The sequence below is a fragment of the Ipomoea triloba genome, chromosome 12 (genome assembly GCF_003576645.1).
Source record: "Ipomoea triloba cultivar NCNSP0323 chromosome 12, ASM357664v1".
Classification (NCBI taxonomy): Eukaryota; Viridiplantae; Streptophyta; class Magnoliopsida; order Solanales; family Convolvulaceae; genus Ipomoea; species Ipomoea triloba.
In genome coordinates, this window is record NC_044927.1 from 661,494 (window position 1) to 680,406 (window position 18,913).

The 18,913-nt window shown below is 37.2% G+C and overlaps 3 protein-coding genes across 3 annotated transcripts; 2 read left to right on the plus strand and 1 right to left on the minus strand.

The window, feature by feature from the left end:
- The first annotated feature begins 1,018 nt into the window (after window positions 1-1,018).
- On the plus strand, window positions 1,019-8,115 carry LOC115998359 (calmodulin-binding transcription activator 3-like). The gene is made up of 13 exons (XM_031237914.1): window positions 1,019-1,424; window positions 2,237-2,356; window positions 2,461-2,576; window positions 2,691-2,779; window positions 3,229-3,271; window positions 3,791-4,001; window positions 4,113-4,226; window positions 4,340-4,650; window positions 4,907-5,437; window positions 5,570-6,264; window positions 6,487-7,069; window positions 7,215-7,538; window positions 7,636-8,115. Exons 1-13 carry the CDS (start codon window positions 1,382-1,384, stop codon window positions 7,768-7,770), a joined length of 3,315 nt encoding a protein of 1,104 aa, XP_031093774.1. The 5' UTR covers window positions 1,019-1,381; the 3' UTR covers window positions 7,771-8,115.
- A 358-nt stretch (window positions 8,116-8,473) lies between these two features.
- LOC116000201 (ubiquitin carboxyl-terminal hydrolase 4-like) lies at window positions 8,474-13,659 on the minus strand. Its single transcript, XM_031240233.1, has 6 exons — window positions 13,268-13,659; window positions 11,300-11,416; window positions 10,673-10,771; window positions 9,793-9,978; window positions 9,239-9,420; window positions 8,474-9,099 (listed from the first exon to the last, which is right to left on the minus strand). The coding sequence occupies exons 1-6, from the start codon at window positions 13,382-13,384 to the stop codon at window positions 8,694-8,696; spliced, it is 1,107 nt and encodes a 368-aa protein (XP_031096093.1). The 5' UTR covers window positions 13,385-13,659; the 3' UTR covers window positions 8,474-8,693.
- Window positions 13,660-16,631: 2,972 nt separating this feature from the next.
- On the plus strand, window positions 16,632-17,919 carry LOC115997933 (zinc finger protein STOP1 homolog). The gene has a single exon (XM_031237357.1). The coding sequence runs from the start codon at window positions 16,711-16,713 to the stop codon at window positions 17,824-17,826; it is 1,116 nt and encodes a 371-aa protein (XP_031093217.1). The 5' UTR covers window positions 16,632-16,710; the 3' UTR covers window positions 17,827-17,919.
- The last annotated feature ends 994 nt before the right edge of the window (window positions 17,920-18,913 follow it).

Below are 18,913 nucleotides of genomic sequence, written 5' to 3' on the forward strand. Positions count from 1 at the left end.
GCACAAGAAGCACGCATAAAGTGGGACGCACAACTTTAATGTTTCAACCGCGAAAACCGTGCGTGAAAGGCACAAGAAGTGCACATGATAGATAACTTTTAAATTTATTTATTTTTAATAAATCAAATTTGTTTTTTTTTTCCTCCCATTTTATATTTTTTTAATCACACTTATGAAAACTTTTAAAAAACTGTAAAAAACCCTACTATTAAGGATACTCTTAAGGCCATCCCCATTAGTCAATTTTGCATGATTTTTAATGATTTTTGTTGACATGGTGGAGGAGAGAGAGCGGAAAAGAGAGAAGGGAAGAGTATGCCCGGCAAATGAGGGGTTTTTTGCAGACTTTGGTATGTCCCACAATGTGAGAAAGGACTGCGCCTCACATGCATGAGGCGCAATCCTCGCGCCCATGCGGGCGTGTGCAATGCCTGGGCGTTTAAATATATTATTTTATTTATTTTTTTCAGCTTTATATTTTGTTTTGTTTTTTTGTTTCTTTTATTTTTTTTCTCCATCTCATTTTCTTTTTTTTAATCATACTTACAAAAACTACTCAAAAATCACACCAAAATTTAACTATTGAGAAATGCCTAAGAGCACCCCTACCAGTGGATTTCATTTGGTTATTGTCCAATAAAGAACTAACATGGCATGAGAGAGAGGGGGAAGGAAGCATCTGCAAAGGAGAGTTAATAGCACAATAAAAGCTAACCAAAAAACTTTACAATCAACCGCTGCTGTGCGTGTTTCGCGCACAGCAGCCGTCCATGCGAGCGCGTCAAGCAAGCTTGACAGATATATTTTTTTTAATATCATTTTTGTTTTATTTTTTTTAATCTCCTATTATTTTTTATCTTTTCTATTCACATTTACAAAAAAATCCTCAAAAATTGAGAAAAATCTCCATTGATAAATGTTCTAAAAAGACTCTACCTTCCATTTGTATCCAATAGGGCAGTACGGTGTTGTATGTATAATATTCATATAGGTAATAAATAGGTGTGTGCAATACGGCGTAGGGCGTAGAAATCGCTCGCGTCAACTTTGACTCAGGTCTTGCATCATCTCTCATCCAAGTCCCTGTCTGAACTTAACTGGATTCCAATTCGACGGCCACTCTATGATCTATCCTCCTTCCTCTTCCTCCTCTCTCTCTCTCTCTGATAACCGCGTTTTTATTCTTAATTTTATATTCATCAAGCTCACTGCTTTTAGATTTCCCTGATCAATTTCACATTTTTTATTGATTTGTACTCGAAATCAAGCTTGCTCAGAAGCTCTGTACGGTGGATTTACTCTGATGTTTTCTGGAATTCACAAAGCTTGGAGCCTTGAGATCTCGGTGAAAATTTACCTGTAGTGTTCCTGAGCTGTTTTTATGGCCGCGGAGAGTCGGCGCCAGGGTCTTAATGCTCAATTAGGTGAGTTCTATAGCTGGTTTGGGGGGTTCTAATATATAAATTAGAAGCTACAGCCTGTTGTGTAAATCTTAATGTTGGATATCTGGTGCTAAATATTGCTACTTGCTTTTAATGTTAATTATTAACAGCCACTGTTTCGGATTTTATTCTTCTTCTAGAAGGGATTTGGAAATGATTGTTCTTTAGATTTTAGAATACTAATTTATGATTTAGTGTCTCATTATCTGTTGTGTGTGTGTATGGATAGCTATGTCTCTCAAAAATTCATTTTTTTTGTTTGTTTTTTGAACTCGTATTTTTGGAGGTTTAGTAGCTCAAACCATCCAAAATGCAGTAATTTGATAATTTTTCAAGTGAAAGATAGCATATTGGGATGTGTGTGTGCTCTGGTTGGGGGGTGGGGTTGGATTAAAACTAAGTTAGCCATGTGTTTGTGGATTGCTGTTGATTTGTTTATCACTCTTTATAAGATTGTCTAGAAATCTAGAACAATTGTACTCATTGACTTTTTGATTAACTTATCAAGAATGGGTGAAAACCTTTAAATTGTAAGGTGGTTGTTGAACTATTGAAGGATGTTTTAGTAGTTTTAGTATCCTTGTTGACATTGTGGCTTGGCATGCCAGCTATAGTTGTAAATACTGTTATTTAAGGTTGACAGAGCTGCTTGCTTATGTGATTCCGGCTCATTATTTAATGGCTTCCACTTCTAATCTATATGCAAGTACTATCGTTTTATTTTGTTTTAAAAAAAAGATTTGTAATCTGTGAGAATTTTCCAAATACTTTAACATAACATGCGGTGAATGCAGATATTGAGCAGATACTGTTAGAAGCACAACATCGTTGGCTCCGCCCAGCTGAAATCTGTGAAATACTTTCGAATTACCAGAAATTTCGGATTGCTCCCGAGCCTCCAACTAGGCCTCCAAGTATGCTCCTTTAGCCAATAGTTTATTAACTTAGCACAGTATCAATCTTCAGTTCTTTGAATTGCTTGGATAAGTAATTAGTGTAACTGTATTTTCTCTTGTAGGTGGTTCACTGTTTCTTTTTGACCGTAAGGTATTACGATATTTTCGGAAAGATGGGCATAACTGGAGGAAGAAAAAGGACGGGAAGACTGTCAAGGAGGCTCATGAAAAGCTCAAGGTAAATTTGGGGCGGTTCATACTTTTGATGATTGACAGATAGTATACTATTTATGAAAATTGTGTTTGTGTGATGATGCCCATATTGATTGATCTAGCAATAACTTTTCTCCAGTCTGGAAGCATTGATGTGTTGCACTGCTATTATGCTCACGGAGAAGAGAATGAAAACTTCCAGCGGCGCAGCTACTGGTTGCTTGAAGAGTGCGTTACATAATTGGCCAGCCGTATTTTTTTGTTTGTTTTGTTTTTGTTTTATACCATGTTTATCGATAGTTCATGACTCTATTATGCTAGAAGTAATTCAAATATGGTTTATGTCTTTCTTAAGAGGATGTCAACAATCATGTTTCAGCATTGCCATCATAACATGCCCGCATATCAATCTGAATCACGTCATGCAGTTTTCCATATACTTTCTTTTGCACTCTTTCCTCTCCTACCTTTTTCAAATATTTTGGATATTGTGCATTTGTGATCTTGTTGTCTGTTTAGAACTTCTCTCCTTATCTTCCCCGAAAATCCCGCCAAGAAACAGGCTATGCATTGTCCGCAGCCAAAGCTTTTTTTCAGTTGTCGATTGCATTCCTTTCTTTTATAAGTGCTTCTTTTTCAAGTGCTCTAATTTTCTTACAGAGCTAACCTTTTTCCAGGTCACAGTCGAACATTGTTCTTGTCCACTACCGGGAAGTAAAGGTATTATTATGCTTTCCACTTTTCCACTGTGACTGTGAAAATGATTTTTTTGATTGTTCATTCTTTTTTCCCATGTTTATACTATGTTCAGTACAAGGTAAACGGGGAGGGGTTTGATCGTTCCCTTGTTTAGTCAAGAAGTAAAATAGGAAAGTAAACATGGAGGTTTAGTCATCTCAATTTTAAACCTCAAAACAATTGGATCGATTGGACTTACACTAACCTCCAATTTTACTAAAGAACACGGGTTCAAGATACACTTCTACGAGGAAAAGTATACCCCTTTTCCCAGCAAACATAGCATTAACAATATTCAAATCTGAGCATTGAAGCTTACTCCATTTGAGCATGGGAACAAGAGAACGTTCCTTTTTATTCAACTCACAAAGGTTAACAATCAAGCTCTCAAGGTTTAGGAACCATGAAAGTAGCAAATTGCATATTTTCAGGAAGTCTTATTTGTTTATTTTTGTGCTCCATGTGGAACTTATAGGTGATCTGAACACGCTTAATTTGCAGGGTAACAGGATGAATTCTAGCCGTGCCAGAGCACCTCAATCAGCTATTCCTGTTTTCCAGCAAAGCGAAGAAGATGGGCGCAGCTTCTCAGATGTAGGCAGTACAGTATCTTCAAAATTACGCCCATATGATTACCAAGTGACATCTCATGTTACAGATACAACTAGCCTTAACAGTGGTCAGGCCTCAGAATATGAAGATGTTGAATCAGGTACAATTATTTCTTTATTTCCGAGCCTCAATTCAAATAGTAGGCCCATTTTGTATCTGTACATTGCAAACTAAGCATAACTTTTGTTTTGTGAAATATAACTGGCTGCAGTGTACAATCAACAATCAACTTCCGGAGTCCACTCTTTTACTGAATTTCAGTCAAACATGATCCCGAAGGCTGAGGATGGGCTTTCTGCTCCTTATTATCCAGCCCCCTTCTCAAGTAATAAATTATTGTCATTTTATTTTTATTGTTTAAAATTGATTTGCTTAAACCGTTTCTTGCTATGGGCGTGATATATGCATTAACAAGCAACGCTTCTTAAAATTGATCAGATGATCAGCAAGGCTATTATCCAGCTATTTCTGGTATGGACTTCCCCTCAATCACACACGGAAACCAGAACAGGAACACTGCAAATGCATATATGCCCAGCAGAGACCTTGATTTCCCATCATGGGGAAATGTTTCCGAGAAGAATACTGCTGATTATCAATCTGTACAATTTCAACCTTCAATTTCCTCAGCCCAGTCTGTTGCAATAAACACAATCAATGGACAAGGAAGCGCTATGATTGGTTTCACAAATGACTTCAGTATTAAGCAGGAGGCTGACAACCATTTCCATGCCCTAGAAGAATGGCAGGTGAGCTATGATCCCGAAGTAGTAATTTCTGTGCAATTTTACATACCAAATTTGCCTTGAAAATGCTATTTCCTACGTGCACCATTTAAACAATAGATGAAGACCTCTATCGCCTATAGAGATCAAACCCCCACCCCGAAGCCACTGCTTTACTTGCTTCTTTGTGACAGGATCTCTTGATAAGACCGCCTAGAACTTGGAAACATACTTGTCAAATAACACTATGTTATAACTTCTTCTTCTTCTTGAAATGCAGGCATCTAATGACAATTCCTTGCAATCATCGGAGTGGTCAGTTGATCAGAAGATGGAACCGCATCAAACATTTGATTTTGCTAGCAAGTTAGATAAAGAGAAGCATGCGGAATTTCATGATTACTTGGAGGCGTACAATATACTTCATACTGAACCAGATAAGCATCCTATGCAAAACGGTAGATTTGTGAAAGCCGAGTCAGATGGCAGTTTCAATGTGGATGGCAAAACTGATCATTTGGCTTTCAAGCAACCCTTGTTGGGTGGCGTTCTAAGACAAGGACTGACAAAACTTGACAGCTTTGATCGTTGGATAAGTAAGGAACTTGAAGATGTAAAAGAGCCAAATATGCAATCCAGTTCTCAAAGTTATTGGGAAAATGTTGGAAATGAAGATGGAGTTGCTGAATCTGCCATTGCTTCCCAAGCGCAGCTTGACCCTTATGTGCTTAGTCCGTCCCTTTCCCAGGATCAGTTATTTAGCATTATTGATTTCTCACCAACTTGGGCGTATGCTGGAACAGAGATCAAGGTACATTACGTAGATCTTAAGCAAGTCTTAGAGTGTTTGATTATTGATGAAATATGTTTCTGTTTCACTTTGAAGTAGTGCAAGGGATTTCATTTATTGGCTAGAATAATAATCTGATTATTTCACAACCAGGTTCTAATTACTGGAAGATTTTTAAAGTCTTACCAAGAGGTGGAAAAGTATAATTGGGCGTGCATGTTTGGTGAGTTGGAAGTTCCAGCTGAGATTATAAGAGATGGGGTGCTTCGTTGCCACACACCTTTTCAAAAGGCGGGAAGAGTTCCATTCTACATAACATGCTCCAATAGGTTAGCATGTAGTGAAGTGAGAGAATTTGAATTCCGAGTTAGTGAGGCTCAAGATGGCACTAGTAGTGGAAGTAGTGGCGGGTCTAGTGAAAGTCTTCTTCATATGAGATTTGTGAGAATGTTATCTTTGGGATCGTCCAGTTCCCTGAACTCTGTACCTAGGAATGTGGATGATATCTCTCACATCATCCGTAAAATTAATTCATTGCTACAAGAGGACTGCGAATGGGAAAACATGATGCAACTCTCTTCTGACAACACTTTTTTGCGAGAGAAAACAAAAGACCAGCTACTGCAAAAGCTTCTAAAGGATAATTTACGTAACTGGCTCCTTCAAAAGGTCGCCGAAGGTGGGAAAGGCGCTAATGTACTGGATGAGGCTGGTCAAGGTGTTCTGCATTTTGCAGCTGCTCTTGGTTATGACTGGGCTGTACCCCCGACTTTAGCTGCAGGAGTAAATGTTAATTTTCGAGATGCCAATGGATGGACAGCACTCCATTGGGCAGCATTCTATGGAAGGTATTGCATTGAATTTTTTAATTGCGACTATCTTTAATTATCCTTTAATCTATCTGAGTATCTGGTGCCATTATAAACTAGTTAATAGTTCTGTTTATGAATTTGACGGGCTACTTTCACGATGGAAGTGTTTATTAGTTTCTTCAGGCGTTTTCCTTCTTTCTTAATGTTTGACTAGCTCCTGAGAGTTCATTTCACTTTTTTCAACTTGTGCTACGTCAGAGAACGGATGGTGGGTTGCCTCATCTCTCTAGGAGCAGCCCCGGGAGCTTTGACGGATCCTACGCCCCAGCACCCTTCGGGTAGAACACCTGCTGACCTAGCATCCAGCAGTGGGCACAAAGGAATTGCTGGTTATTTGGCAGAATCTGCCTTGAGCACCCACCTTAGTCTACTTAAATTGAAGGAAAACCGGGAGGATGAAAGCGCTGAAGTCTCAGGGTTAACAGCTGTGCAAATGGCTTCTGAACGGGTTGCTACTCCCGTTGGCGATGGTGATTGGCCAGATGGACCGTCAATGAAGGACTCTCTGGCAGCTGTTCGTAATGCAACCCAAGCTGCTGCTCGCATTCATCAAGTCTACAGGGTCGAGTCGTTCCAAAGGAAGCAGATAAAAGAATATGGCGATGGTGGTGAATTTGGATTGCCTGATGAGCGTGCTCTTTCACTCCGTACTGCGAAGAACAGGGCAGGACACTACGATGAACCAACTAACGCTGCTGCAATACGAATACAAAACAAATTCCGCAGTTATAAGGGACGAAAAGAGTTTCTTCAAATTCGGCAACAAATCATTAAAATTCAGGTGCGGTTTAGTGGGTACAGAAGCTTCTCTCAAGCTTTTACAACTTTTCACACATCTATTTTATTTTTTATTTTTTATTTTTTTTTCATATATAGTCTCATGCCTCGTTGTTTCTTGCCTTTCTCCTCCCCTATTGGAAAAAAAGGCGCATGTAAGGGGACATCAAGTCAGGAAGAACTATGGAAAGATAATCTGGTCTGTTGGGATACTGGAGAAGGTAATTTTGCGATGGAGACGAAAAGGCAGTGGTCTGCGTGGGTTTAAACCAGAAACAGTCACCGAACCCTCTAGCATGCAAGCCCAACCCGTGCAAGAAGATGAGTTTGATTTTCTAAAAGAAGGCAGAAAACAAACCGAGGAAAGATTGCAGAAGGCTCTTGCCAGGGTGAGATCCATGGTTCAATATCCCGAGGCCAGAGATCAATACCGAAGACTGCTAAATGTCGTCTCTGAAATGAAGGAAACTAAGGTACACCCACGTCATTATGCTTCAAATGCCTTTACTCTCTCTCCAGAAAGGCGGGAAGTAAACTTAAAACTTGCCTATTTGGTTTTATATCCTGCAGAAAAAATATGATGGGGACCCGAGCAATTCAGGTGAAGTGGGCGATTTTGATGAAGATCTGATTGACCTGGGCGCATTGTTGGACGATGACACCTACATGTTGGACGATTTTGATGTCAATCAGATGAAGATGTGATTGACTTGGACGCATTGTTGGACGATGACATCTACATGTCCGTTGCGTAATAAAATCTCTAAACTCTCGTCTTGCTTGGAGTATATATCGATGCTTAAGTACTAGCAGTTTATACATAGGCTTCCTGCTTCCCTGACAAAAATCATAGATGTGCCTAACTGGAATGTTCGAAGTTGATTTGTGATGAATTTGTATATGATGCAAGTTTGATTGTATCCAATATATGTACAATAAACTCGTAGATTTCCAGCTTGAAAATTACATATATAGTTGTGGCCTGACAAGAATGTTTTTTCAGTTGATTAGTTATGAATGGTGATGTATGCAAGTTTGATTTGTTCAGTATTCGGTTGGTAAGTGTTTTGGTTAACTAAATTGCTAGTATACATGTGTGTATTTTATTTTTTATTTTTATTTTTATAATTCATAAATTATACTATTAGACTAATTTTTATTTAATTTTTTGTCATTTATATATTTATATATGCAATAGCTATTTTATGGTGTAAAATTATAATTAAAAAAATAGATTTTACTAAAATATTTTGATTAATTGGTTAACAGACCAATTATAAAAAGTAAAAGTTCAATTACTTTTGAAATATAAAGTTCGATTCAGTTGATGGTTAAGATATTTTGTAAATTCGATTTGGTTATTTGGTTACTAACAGAACTAACCGAACAAACACCCTTGCCTGCCAGCTACAACATATACTTCAGCTATTTTCCCATTTATTGCTCGAAAATTTTAAGGTGGTTAGCTTATACCACCTCTGTACAAGGAAACAACCTAGGTAGGGTACATATATTTTGCACATTTCATTTGAAGTACACATTGGGAGATTGTTGGCACAACATGAAAGGGAGAAAATGGAACACTAAAAACACAGGAATCGTGCTTTCAAAATTGCTACTTCTTTTTCTCAGCTTGTGGTGCCAGAACATACGCTTTCGTAAAACAGGATGTAGCCGTGATCCGTGTTGCTGGAATACTCCTGTGCTGATCCGAAAAACGTCTGGACAGCAGATTCGTCGATCATCTCCACGTTCTCGTCGTCGAAGTAAAGCCAATGGTTATGGCTCTTGACGAGGCTGACATAGTGCCCGTGGTTGGGTCCGCTTCCGACATGGACTACCACTGCGAATAAGGAGTATTCTGCGTCTAACTCCTCGACTGTATTGCTCAACTTCAGCTCTAGAGGGAAGACAACGCGGTAAGATAGCTTCTTGTACCGACCTAGTTGTTCTATATACTTGAATCGCTTCAAATGGATCACTAGGATATGGGGCGGCTTCTTAATCTTCATTCTCTTTTGGGCCTCCTGCAAACTGCAATCTCAAACAAAGGCGTTCACTACTTACCTTCCCAGTTTCACATGTTTCTCAAAAGAATCTAAACTACAGCTCGAAGTAATTTCACATTCGGAGTGGCAGTATAGTTCAACACCACAAAAACCAAAGAAATTACCTGCAGCACTTGTCGCAAAAAAATTTGTCTTCAGCGTTCAAAGTCTCGGTAGAACTAAAATTCTTAAGGCAGCTTGTTATTGAACTGTTCTGTTCAATATCAAGGCTCAAGTCAAAAAATGTTTCATCCCTTGCTGTTACAGTCTCACAACATAAGCACCTTGTTTCATTAGTCAAAATACCCTGAAATATGCAATCATGAAAGATGATTATTTTCTGATACGAAGTGGCTATGGAAACAATTGAACAGGAATGGTTTTGTCAGGAGCATTTGCCGTTATTCAAGTATTGCAGTTGCAACTACTCATTAAAATTCCAGCAACAATGGGCTGTAAACTCGAACACTTCTTAATGACTCAAATGCTTCTACACAAAATTAAGATGTAATGCAATCTTGCTGGAGTTGGCTATAAGGTTGCACAAATGCTCACAGCTATTTGATTCATGCACACCTGAGACACTGACCTAATGGTCAACAGAAGGGCACTAGACTACTAGACCAGGCCCAACCAACAACCCATAAGTATGAGCTGATAAGAGGCCAGACAAATCTACCTGGAAGTTTTTGTGCACCCAGGTGACAAGAGGTTCCTTATGAGTACCATTGGCAAGGGTGGTCTTTGGTCCATTTGCAATCTTCTCCGATGGTGAAATTTCTTGATCACTCTTGGCAGCATTGGACTCTTTTTCCAGTATGTCAACAAGTTCATTCAGCAAATAGTTAAGGAATTCGTGAGCATCCTACAAAAAGAAGATTTTGACTCAGAACACAGAACCTATTAGGAAATAAAAGGCAACTATCATTACATCCATACAAATTCAGTATTTTAGAACATTCCGTTCGAGTGAGGTGTGTTTGCCTCAATGATGGCAGTGCAGCAAAGTGTCACAAATCCTAGGCAAAGGTTGCAGCAATTATCAACGAATGATCTTGATAATCTCAAAAGCAACCAGCTTAGACTTCCACATTTGAAGAAATAATATATTTTTTTGAGTACACTCTAACCTAATTATAGCATCTGCTCAACAAATTATGCCGATCCTTGATTGGGATGTGACTCGAACCTAAGACCTTCCTTATGGAAAGTGACAGTGATGCCATCAAACCACAAGGTTGGCTTGAAGAAATAATATAATAATAAAGCATGATTTTTAATTGTAAGTCCATAGCATAAGGGAAGAAAACTAGAGAAGTATGCTGAGACATGCTTTATTATTATATAGAGAGTACCTCTAAAACTTCATAAACAGCAGAAGAAATTTAACTGCCTAGAATAGGTGGAGCAGTGGAAGGGACATTTATGGTCTTCAATGGGCAAAGCTTTTGAAATTTACATCTACAGTGTGTTATGTTTAAATTTTCTATTCTTTAAGATAAAAGTTGGGACAGGACTTTATTAGTAAACTAAATCTTATCAGTGAATTCATACAACACCTGATGCATATAACTGCGGAAAATCTCGTTCTGCTTCTTCAGTTTCTGCACAAAGCGTCTTGGAGAAATCACACCTGTTTTCTTCTTTTGTGAGCTAATCTGCATAAAGAAGATCGGCCAAGTGCATAAGTTAAACCAAAAGTTAATCGCTACATATAATATATGCATACAAATTTTAAAAATGTAATAACAGTAGATTCATCAACTATGAAGAATTACTTCAGACTTGCATACCCTGAGATGATGTCAACAATACATAAATCTAGAAAAGCAAAAGCGAAGAGACCTGTGAACCACTCAGCTATGGGTAGATAAAGAATTCAAAATGAGTACACCCCAACCAACATATCATTAGAATTCTCTTTCACAATGCAATCCAGGAAAAAGAAAGAAAAAAATCAGAATGTACCCCTACCCTACCCTTCCACCCAAAAAAAAAAACAAAACAAAACAAAACAAAAACATAGCAGTACCAGCAAAAAGAAAAAATAAATTCCAGATTAAATCAGTAATGAAAACTGCAAACATCTTTATATTAAGACGAAGGTAACAATTACTGGTTCTGACAATCAGATAGATGCAGAAATGTCAGACATAAAAGTTTCTCAAAACAACCACCAACACTACCTGCATAAATAAGTCTGCTAGGCATGTCAAGAGACTTTCATCTGCATCAGCAAGGTTTTTGTTATTTGAATAGTAGTCCAGTAGCTGTTCCCGAAATGGAACACAGAAATAGAGTGCCTACATTAAAAAAAAAAAAAAAAAACAATTGCATAAGGATGAGGACTATGATGATATAATGCTTGTTCATATACACAAAACAAAAAGGAAATAATTTTGACAAAGTGTTACCAACAAGATAGTTTAATCATCAATGCAGTCATACATTAAAAACTTCCAAAATAATATACATTGATTGCCACAGCTTTTGGTCATTAATCAATCATAGAACTTTTATCATATTAAATTATGTTGTCTGAGCAAAATGTTTCTTTTTCTCTTTCTTTTTATTTGTTTTCTCTCTCTATAAACAATGTATTCATTCACAGAAAACCAAACTGGGGATTACTTCCATGGAAAGAATGTGATTGACCCGGTGTGTTTTTTATATAATTACTAATTGTGTCACAGAATTCTATTATTTTAATCTGTTTTCTTAAATTTCTTCTGGTACAACTTTAAGATTATGTCAATGCACTAAAATATTAATAGTGTAACACTGACACTGTAAAAACTTCAAATACTCCAATATTTGTTTACCTGTTTTTTCTATTCAATAACTTTTCTTTTTGGTGAATTTAGACAAAGACATTAGCACAGTGGAAATGATGAAGAATATATTCAAGAAAGTTCAGATCAAGACAACTGAGTGAACAAGGAAATTCAGTATTCACTATTATTAGAAAATAATTTATTATTTGGGAGAAGAAAATACTATATTATTGACATTGTCTCAAAGGAGAAATTTTATATGATATTAAGAGTTAAGACCAAAACCATCACATCATTTGCCCATAAATATATTAAATGCATATATGTGCACCAGGTGCATGTGATTATTGATTTATGCCATTATGTGTGCATTAAAGCTGTTTGCCCTCTCTCTAAGTGGAGCATAATAAAAGACCAAGCTGACTTAAATGGCACATACATGGTCTCTTTATGTTCTTAGACTAATATGAGGCTTAAGCTTGAAGAGATAAGAAACTATGAAAAAAACATTATAACAAGAGAGATTCGTAAGAAATCATTTGAAAGCTTCATGACAGAAATAGGATCACAACAATATACTCTAGTGGAGCATTTTAATTGCCTTTCTTCTTCTACATTTTACCATTTGAATATTTTTATTAATCTTTTCATCTAAAAGATTAATCAAATTTGGCTTTACGGATGGCTAAGTCAGCCAAAAAATGCTGTTTTAAAGTCAGTCTAGGGAAAATATGGAAGGAATATAGTCTTTATAGAAGAGCTCATTGTAGCATATACTAAAACAACAGATTATATACTTTGACTAAAAAATGGCAAGTTATAGTCCTGGTTTTCCTTATCCTCTTAACCAAACATCTGATATCTCCAAAAATACAAACAAACCAAAAACAATGTCTCTGTTGGAGATAGTTTCAACAAAATGAATAAAATGTGTTGCAAAATATCAGAGGATCCGTATTCAGTCATGCAGTGAAACATTTTGGCAAAATGTTCTCGAAACAATAAACTCATTCCTGTGACATCTTTTTGGATTGATATTGCAGAAAACGGAAAAAATTACTTTAGCAAGCTCTTACCATTAGTTCAATCAAAGACAAAATTTAGGGCAACATGTGACATCCTCTATCTTTGATTTATAATTACATTAAGCTATTTTGTTAGATTCCACAGGTTTAACGCGGATGAATTAAGAACATGCCAAAAGGCAAAGCGCACACTCTCTTCTTCCTTATTTATTTCATAGCTCACAATAATTTCATAAAAAAACCCTGCGAAATTCACATAAACAACGCGTTCTAATCGGCAGATGCAAAATCAAAGCCAGTTTCAGATTCCGAAGCTTTCAATCAAAACGCAAATCAAAAACCGAAGGAATCGAACCTGAAGCACGCTGTTACAATAGCAAGTATTCCCGAAATTCTCAAGACCGAAGTACCTCTCGCCTTCCGGAAACTGGTCTCCTAGCGCTTTCTCCAGTTTCGAGCCCGTAGCCCCCATCTCAGTTCATCCGCTCCTAATGTGTACGTATGTGTGTATATATATATATATATCTACGTATCAACAATTATATACACGTATATATCTGTTCGTGCAAATACATATAATATTATTCCGGCACCGGCTATTTCTTCACCGGAAAAATCAGAGACGATGTCGGAAACGGCAAAATCAGGCTTCCGTATGGGGAAGGAGTTTGGACGATAAGAACAAAAATGGCAAATGAAGAAATAAAATAACTAAAAAAGAATTTATTTAATATTTTTCCGGACCACGCAGAGATTAAATGAAAAATTAAATAAATGAAAGCGTACATAAATATATGGAAGTCGCCGCTATTTGCTGCCCTGATAGTGCCAGATCATCATCATTAGTGCCAAGCTGTAAATATTTCTCTGGGCCCCACTTTTATGCCAGCATTAACTTTCCTACCGCCGATATGCACACTTCTTGTTGCGTAAGGTACAATGCCGTTCCGTTAACGAAATTACGTCCGATCACGTTTATTTCAATTCTTTAAATTTCTTCATTTTCTCTCATTTTAATAAAATTGAACATACTTAATAAATAGTTGAGTATGTATCAATAACATTGTGGTCTAGTGGCACGAAATGACCATCTCAAACTGAAAATCATAAATTCAAACATATATTGACTCTTTATGCTTCAACAATACACGTTATCATTGACGTTGCACTTTTTGTGAACACAACTAATATTTATAGACAAATTTTACAATATAGTATAACTTATGAACGAAAAATGTAATTTTCCTTATTTAACTAAAACAAATTAGAACAAAAGTATATTGGGCTGGGTGTATTGGGCTTTTCTCAACAAAAAGAAAAATGAAAAAAAAAAGAACAAAAGTATATTGGGCTGGGTGGTCCTGTCAAGATCCAGTGGCGGTATTTTCTAAAATTCTAAGATGAGATGGGCCCGAAAGGCATAAAATTTGGAGAGCCCATTTTCAGATGAGAATATATTCGTATATGTGTATCGGGCTAGATAGGCCCAGTTTTAGCTTGATGGGCTGTGGTCCAGGCCTAATCTATTATTGGGAAAGTCAAACCGGCCCCATACTACTGTTAGTACAATAGTTCCCACTTCATTATAAGAGGTTGACAAAATAAAAAATAGGAAAAAAGTCAATCTTGATGAAGATAATTATGTTCACTTTTGTTTCATAAGTTGATGAATGCGGCCACCTTTGTCTCAAAAGAAAATGATATAAGTATTCTAATAAAGTAAAACTCTCGTCACATGTTTTGATTTTATTAGAGGAAGATAAAAAGACAATAATAAAAATTATGATAGTACGTGTAGTATTACTCTGTCTCAAAAGTTGATAATCGCAATAGTGGAAGCCCTAGAAGTTTAATTTGTAGACATTGATAATTGTTATTTTCTATATATATCTTAGACTTAATTAATTGTCTTTATTGGGTTTCTAAGCATTGTCCAACATGGGACATAACCTTTACCTCAAAAGTCATAATGACAACCATGACCACCTTTGCCCTAGAACTTGAGGAGAGTGATCACCTTGTAAAGGTCTAGATATAGACATTGACAATTATAACTTTTTTTTTATATATATATATATCTTTAACCTTGACAACTATGACTATCTTTATTGGGTTTCTGAGCAATGTCTTAACTACTACACTGTTTAACTCAATGTATGCGACTTATTTGACATTTTCCCTAAAAAAAAAAAAAAAAACAAAACATTACAATACTGTATGTTTTATATTATATTTTAATTTGGTAGAGTTACACACACTTAAATGTCTAATCCAATTTATCAATCATAATTCAAAGTTGTTAGATGATTTATGTCAGGATCATGATTAAGAACAGTCTCCATCGACCTCAATTGCACAACATGCTTTGAATGAAATTTTAGCACATGACATGTCATGATACTAATTGACAAAATCGAATGGTATCACAATCAAGCCTTTAACATTACGTCAAAAGTTATAACTAGTAACACACACACATATAATGATCAACACCACATTTTAATGCACAAATACTGAACTTGACTCTCAAATCGCCACTCAACACGTCAAACTCAATCAATCCAAGCAATCAAGTCAAGAAAAACCGTATACTATTTTGTGCGTAATTATAATACTAACTTCTTCCTCGGATATTATATATATTTGAAATCAAAGGTGACGATGATGGCTTGCCGCGTCTCCGTCGAGACAACTAACGATAACGATGAAGTGGACGGTAGCGACTGCGATATTTGTGACGAAATCGAATTCTAACACGCAAATAATGTTGCAACGTCGTCGCAAAAGAAACGGACAAAAAGGATGTCGTAAGTGCTTCCATCAACGAAACCAAGTCCAATAATACAAAAACGTATCATGTATGTACGTGAAGGGCCACTCAATTGCCAACTTCAATTTGATCATCCAATTTCACCAAATGTACATAATTGACTCTAACCACTTTGTACTTCGCTAGAAAACTAGAAATGCAATCTCAAAGTAGTATAATATGAATTGTATACTTAAAGGTCACATTTCAAAATAATGCAATTATAAATTGTAATTATGAGCATAATCAAACATGTAGTTAACGAATGTGATAATGAGCGAAACTAAAGTAATAATGTACAAAAAAAATCCTATATCTAAGATAACGAGTCTACAAGTTTCCAAGCAAATTGCAAGTGTTTATTAGTTATAGAATGGTCGATCTCCTTTATGACTTATTGGTAGCCTATTGATACTCGAGTTGGGCATTGTCCTATTCCTTGTACCAATGAGGGCTCTATGGCTACATCATTTTATTCCACTTTCTTTGTGGATTGTCCTTACCTGCTATGACTTGTATTTATATTGAATTGTTCCTTTCTTACTGGGTCACACGTCTTCTTATCCCTTAACATCTAACCAAACTTATAATACACCGGTAAGCCCTTCGTAGAAAGGTAAATTATTATGTTCCCCGATGTATTTAGTACAAGAAAATAAAATTTGAAAAATATGTTAATTTTGTACCAATACAATAGAAACATGTACTTACGAAATGTACATACATACATACTTTTTTTCATACATATCTCTAAAACATAATTAATATTTTTCAATTTCCATATTCAATCCCCCCCCAAAAAAAATTGTGGGACCCAGTTACTCACTGACAAATGTGGGGCCCAGTTATGACACGCTGTACATCACGCGTGTGCTTAAAATGATGGCTTATAAATAAATTTTCATATTTCTCTCTCACTTGCATTTATTTAAAATAAAAACCTATCGACTTTCAACACTGAACTAATTTTAAATAATTTTGTAAGTAAAATGTCATTTATCGGCGATCTACGTCATACACCTGCCGCCACGAAACCACCTGGGATAGCCACCGCCAGCGGTGGCGCCGATCCTAGGGTTGCTCTGCTCAACCTCTCCGCCGTGCGAGACCGGGTGGACTCCCTGCACAAGTTCCTCTACGACTCGGTTAACAGCAACACTCTTCTCGGCAAACACGAGACGGACAGGGTCTCAGCCGAGATCACCGCCGCCATCCACCAGATTATCGTCAACGGCGTTGCGCTTCTCGGCTCCACTCAGGCGGCGGACGGAACTGATTCCAAATGCTCTAACCTAACGTCATCTAGTAAGCTCCTGTGTTCGGAATCTGGTCTCCTTGCGCCGAAGGACCGTGCCGGCGAGGACTCACCGGAGGAGGAGGGCGTCGGCGGCGAGGATTACGAGATCATCGAGCTGGACGCGGTGGAGCTGCTAGCGGAGCATATTCATCTCTGCGAGATTTGCGGAAAAGGATTCAAGCGAGACGCGAATCTCCGGATGCACATGCGAGCTCACGGGAACAAATTCAAGACGCCGGAGGCATTAGCGAAGCCGGAGAAATGCTCCGAATTTAGATCGGGTCGACCCGCCCTCTTCTCCTGCCCGTTTCCAGGCTGTTCGCGCAACAAATCGCACAACAAATTCCGGCCCCTCAAGTCCGCAATATGCGTGAAGAATCACTTCAAGAGAAGCCATTGCCCCAAGATGTACTCCTGTAACAGGTGCAACAAGAAGAGCTTCTCAGTAATGGCGGATTTGAAGAGCCATATGAAGCACTGCGGAATATCCAAGTGGAAATGCTCGTGCCGAACCAGTTTTTCACGCAAGGATAAACTGTTCAGCCACATAGCCTTATTCGAGGGCCACATGCCTACAATCGAGACTGAGGAAGCAAAGGAAGCGGCGGACATGGACATGGCGGCGCGTGAGGCAAAGGAGGGTATAGCAAGCAAGGATACAGGAATGGCTGAGAATTCTCAGTCAGATAACAGTTTATTTGACAGATTGCTCGATGATTTCAGTTCGATTGAGAATTTCTGCTTCCAAGATCCTTTGTTTTCTGCATCTCCTGATGCTAATGTGATGGATGATTTCTTTAGCTTTTGATTTGCAAGATCTCCATTAATATGAATCTTTTGTTAACTGTACATATTAATTGGTTCTGTTAATAAAATAGTGTTCTTTTTCAGATGATATCAATCCAAATGTTGGATTGCTGCTTTAGGTGCTAACTTGGTTTGTTCATGTGATGAGTTTTGCTTCCAGATTGCAGCTTTCAGTTGTTAGTTTAATGGCAATCAAACTATACTTCTTAATAGTGCTCAGAATAATCCAGAACAATCTTGAATCAGTTTAAAGTTCTAGATTCTCCATTTTTTTTTTGAGAAATGTGAAAAAAAGTGGTGGTAGTAGGGGTGCCTCGTTCGAGTGAGAACGGATGCTCGAGCTCGAACTAGGCAATTTTCGAGATGCTCGTGAACAGCTCGTTTGTTCGAATTCGAGTTCAATTTTGAGTTCGAATTTAACCTGTTTGATTTTAAATTTTTAGTATTTCAAATTATATATATATATAAAATATTTTGTTATGTATATATAATAATAATAATATTATTATTATTATTATTATTACCTTTCAAAAAATAATAATAATAATAATATTATTATTATTATTATATATGGCTCGTGACCGACTCGCCGAGCCAGAAGCCTAAGATGCTAGAATTTGACCGAGTTTTGACCGAGCGGTTTTCGAGCCGCTCAGCTCATTTACACCTCTAGGTGGTAGGGGTAATATGACTTTGGTCCTTTACAGCATCACTATTAATTATGTTTTTAGGCTATTTTGCAAGTTTTTTTTTGGGTTTTACTGTTTAAAAAAATCAAAAATTTTTAAAAAGCTAAAAAAAAAAATGGGACTTGATAATGCGCATATCAACATTACCCAGTGAACGTGTGCAATACCATTGCCAACCATTGTGTAATTTTTTCTTCTCTCTGTTTGCTCGCTTGTCAAAAACTCAAAAATGCAACATCGTTAGTATTCACCATACTTTCTTTGCTTTTCTCTCTCTGGCGGCTACTCTTCTGTCTTGACAAAACTTAAAAAATGCAGTAGCATTCACGACCATCGTACTATTTTTCTCTCCCTCTGGCTGCTACTTTGCTAGCTTCACACCCCCCCCCCCCCCCCCCC

Bases quoted from the DNA above. Each gene is read 5' to 3' on its own strand.
- LOC115998359 (XM_031237914.1), top strand. From the start codon at position 1,382: ATGGCCGCGGAGAGTCGGCGCCAGGGTCTTAATGCTCAATTAG. The intron at 2,357-2,460 runs GTATGCTCCTTT...TTTCTCTTGTAG, and splicing joins GCCTCCAACTAGGCCTCCAA to GTGGTTCACTGTTTCTTTTT. The intron at 7,070-7,214 runs GTGCGGTTTAGT...TTGGAAAAAAAG, and splicing joins AACAAATCATTAAAATTCAG to GCGCATGTAAGGGGACATCA.
- LOC116000201 (XM_031240233.1), bottom strand. From the start codon at position 13,384: ATGGGGGCTACGGGCTCGAAACTGGAGAAAGCGCTAGGAGACCAGTTT. The intron at 11,417-13,267 runs GTTCGATTCCTT...TTTTTAATGTAG, and splicing joins ATTGTAACAGCGTGCTTCAG to GCACTCTATTTCTGTGTTCC. The intron at 10,772-11,299 runs GTAGTGTTGGTG...TTCTTTATGCAG, and splicing joins TAGCAGACTTATTTATGCAG to ATTAGCTCACAAAAGAAGAA.
- LOC115997933 (XM_031237357.1), top strand. From the start codon at position 16,711: ATGTCATTTATCGGCGATCTACGTCATACACCTGCCGCCACGAAACCA.